The sequence below is a fragment of the Bison bison genome, unplaced genomic scaffold (genome assembly GCF_000754665.1).
Source record: "Bison bison bison isolate TAMUID 2011002044 unplaced genomic scaffold, Bison_UMD1.0 scf7180017864374, whole genome shotgun sequence".
Lineage (NCBI taxonomy): Eukaryota > Metazoa > Chordata > Mammalia > Artiodactyla > Bovidae > Bison > Bison bison.
In genome coordinates this window covers 464,296-467,484 of record NW_011494946.1, presented here as the reverse complement: position 1 = coordinate 467,484, position 3,189 = coordinate 464,296, and the positions used below count along the sequence as shown (strand labels likewise).

At 44.7% G+C, this 3,189-nt stretch overlaps 1 protein-coding gene across 5 annotated transcripts in view; it reads right to left on the bottom strand.

The window, feature by feature from the left end:
- The window catches only part of EFHB (EF-hand domain family, member B), a 68,258-nt gene that overhangs the window by 4,973 nt on the left and 60,096 nt on the right, over window positions 1-3,189 (bottom strand). The window contains exons 1-3 of one of the 5 annotated variants that reach the window (XR_826778.1): window positions 3,081-3,183; window positions 2,372-2,584; window positions 417-598 (exon numbers count right to left, since the gene is read on the bottom strand). Coding sequence is in view for 1 of the 5 variants with exons in the window: in XM_010856709.1 (XP_010855011.1) it covers window positions 417-598; window positions 2,372-2,584 (395 nt within the window). In the remaining 4 variants the exon portion in view is untranslated. Of the gene's footprint in view, window positions 1-416; window positions 599-1,637; window positions 1,758-2,371; window positions 2,585-2,923 lie in introns of those variants that run through there. The other 4 variants (XR_826777.1, XR_826775.1, XR_826776.1 and 1 more) reach the window with 4 other exon arrangements.

The following is a 3,189-nucleotide window of genomic DNA, read 5'->3' as shown; positions in this document are numbered from 1 at the left end:
GCGGTGTGCGGGCTTAGATGCCTCCTGGCATGTGGAATCTCCCCACCAGTGATGGAACCCACGTCCCCTGCATTGGCAGGCGGATTCTTAACCACTGGACCACCAGGGAACTCCTGGGCCTCTTTGCTTTTACTCAACAAAGAAGAATGTTGAATGTTAGGAAAACATTTTTCTTTTTAGACATAGGTCATGGTAAATATATAACATGAGTGAAATGCCTCTTATCAGAGTAAGTTCTACTTGAAGAATTGTACCAAATATCACAACCAAATCGCACATGATCCTCAGGAATCCTAATCTGAGGGGCTCCTGATGACTTTTATAATACAAGAGCTCAAACAAATAAACCTTTCCATCTTTGTGTGCCAATGTAAAGTTGGCCTTTCTTTCAACCCTTTTGAAATCCCATGCGGTACCTCTTGTTTGGATCTGGTCTTGAAGAAGTCCCTTTCAAAGACCCCTTTCTGGGCAAAGATGGTAGGATGCAGCAGTGAGTAGGCATTTCCCTCCTCACCGTAACTGGTCCTGTCGCTGACTCGGCGAATTAGGGGGGCAGGAATATCCGACCGAATGGTTGGAACGCCATATGTGGGGTAACCTAGGACATCAATCGAGGGGAAAAACAGACATTCTAAATATAGCAGCTGCCACTGAGCACTGGAAATGTGGCCAGTCCAAACTGAGATGTGCTGTGAGTGTAAAACACACAATTTCAAAGATTTAGGCAGTACCCAAAGAAAGAATGTGGAACATTTAATTAGCCATCTTATACTGATTCCTTGTTGAGATGGCAATGCTTTGGAGATACACACTGTGTACTATATGTACATACAATAGTACAATATGTACTATTTAAAAGAACACTTTTGGCTGCTCCATGCGGGTCTCAGGATCTTAGTTCCCTAACCAGGTATTGAATCTGGGCCACAGCTGAGACAGCACTGAGTCCTAGCCACTGGGCTGCCAGGGAATTCCCAATATACTATTAAAGTTCATTGCACTTGTTTCTTTTTCTTAATGTGGCTACTAAAAAATTTTAAATACATGACGATGATTGTATTTCTGTTGGACAGGACTATTCCACAGAGAACAGTGAGATCTCATCACAACAGAATGTAAAGTGTGTCTATGAAATCCAGTAAAGAAAAACGTGTAAATCCTTAATCATGGCCTTACTCCAAAAAAGGGATCTTAACCGACATAAAAGAGCCTTTCTAAATAACCAGCATTCATCATGATTGGTACTGAGATTCCGGGGTCTATGAGTTGAATTGTATCCTCCCCAGACTCTAATGTTAAAGTCCTAACCCTAGTACCTCAAGAGGTGACCTTATTTGGAAATAGGGTCACTGCGAGAATAATTACAATGTGGTCATACTGGAGAAGGACGGACCCTTGGTCCAATATGCCTGGAGTTCTTATAAAAAAGGGGACGCGGGGGCAGAGACACTCACACGGGAGAAAACCACATGAAGGGGAAGGCAGAGATTGGGGTGACGCAGCAGAAAGCAAGCAGCACCAAAGACTGCCAACACACACCCAGAAGCCAGGACGGGCCTGGAGAAAAGGCCCCTCACAGCCTCAGAAGGAAGCCAGCCTGACAACACCCTGATCTCACACATCTGGCCATCGTGGAATCACGAATTTCTGTTTTTCTTTTTTTTAATTTTATTTAAGTTGATTTTTATTGCAATACAGTGGCTTTACAACACTGTGTCAGTTTCTACTGCAACAGCAAAGCGGATCTGAGTGGTGACCTAAACAGGAAGGAAATCCAAAAAAGAGATGATCAATTTCTGCTGTTTAACCATTCAGTTTGTGGTATTTGTTGCGACAGCCCTAGCAGATTAACAGATGGAGAATGAAAACGAAGGAACTGTTCTCTAACAGCTCCTCAAATTCTGAGGGGAAATCTGTTTTTAGCTAAGAATCACTTGATTTAAGTCTCCCACCACTTGGAACTCCCCTGGTGGTCCAGTGGTTAAGACTCCAGGCTCTCAATGTGGGGGCATCAGTGTGACCCCTGGTCAGGAAAATAAAACCCCACATGCTTCATGGTGCAGCCAAAAAAAAGTCTCCTACCACTTGCTGAATTCTGAATTCTGACAGTATCTAACATTCGGGGTTCTGAGCTATAATGGTTTCAGTTTCATTATCACAGAGACAATCATTTCACTTGGGGCACCATGAACATTAGCTCAATTCAGCCTCTATCTACTAAGCCCCTCTGAGGGCTTAAAACACAGAGTTGAATGAAAGGTCCTAGGCTTTGAGAAAGTAAGAGCCTAATGGAGGCTGGGGACAGCCAAGGACAGATCCTTCTGTGTTTGCTGCTCCTTTTAAAACTCAGCATATAAGGTAACAAACTTACAAGTGGAAGGAACAGCGCCTACGACCGCACTGATCTCGGAAGAAGTCGTCTTGTAGTGATTAGAAACTTTATCGCTTGGCCTCAGAAGTGTCCGAAGAGTCTTTTCTGAGCTCCCTGGTTCTTTTAAGACAATATCTTCAGGCTTTAACAGGAGAGCTGGTTCAGATTCTTCTACATTAGCCTCAGCAGGGTTTGCACAATCCGCTTTTCTACCTTCAAACAAAGGAAAACGGGGGAAAAGTACAGGACAAAGTTACAACCCAGGGCTCGCCCTGTAGCAAGGTGAGTTTTCGCAGTTAGTCTCTTCTTGCTGGTGAAAAGGGAGGCTGAGCTGGTGCAGACACTTCACTGACACCAGGACTCGCTCTGGAAGCACAAGTTCATACACCAGGAGATGTGAACAACGTCTAATATTTCTATTCACCACCCTGCTCATTTCACTCTAGAATAAAGTTTTAAGTCTGAAACACCAAAAGAAAACAGAAAACATTTTTTCTTTCCTTTTTTTAAAATTAGAGCTCATTTTCATATTTGACTCGAACACAGGATTACCAGAGCTGTTCCTAGGACTATGCCCTTGGAAAGTTAAGAGAAGACGTATTTGGAGTGGTCGCGGCGGGGGGACGCCACGCACTGCGAATTTGGAGAAGTGAGGAGAACTCGCTGTGCGCGCCCAGTTCTACAAATAGCCCCCTCCAAGTCAGCGTACAAAAGAAAACCCTGAGGTGCGACTCTCATGCTAAGACTCGGCCTCTTCCGCAGCCGCGCTCCGCGGAGGCAGCTGCGCAGCGGAGGACTCAGTCCTGACGCAGCGTCTC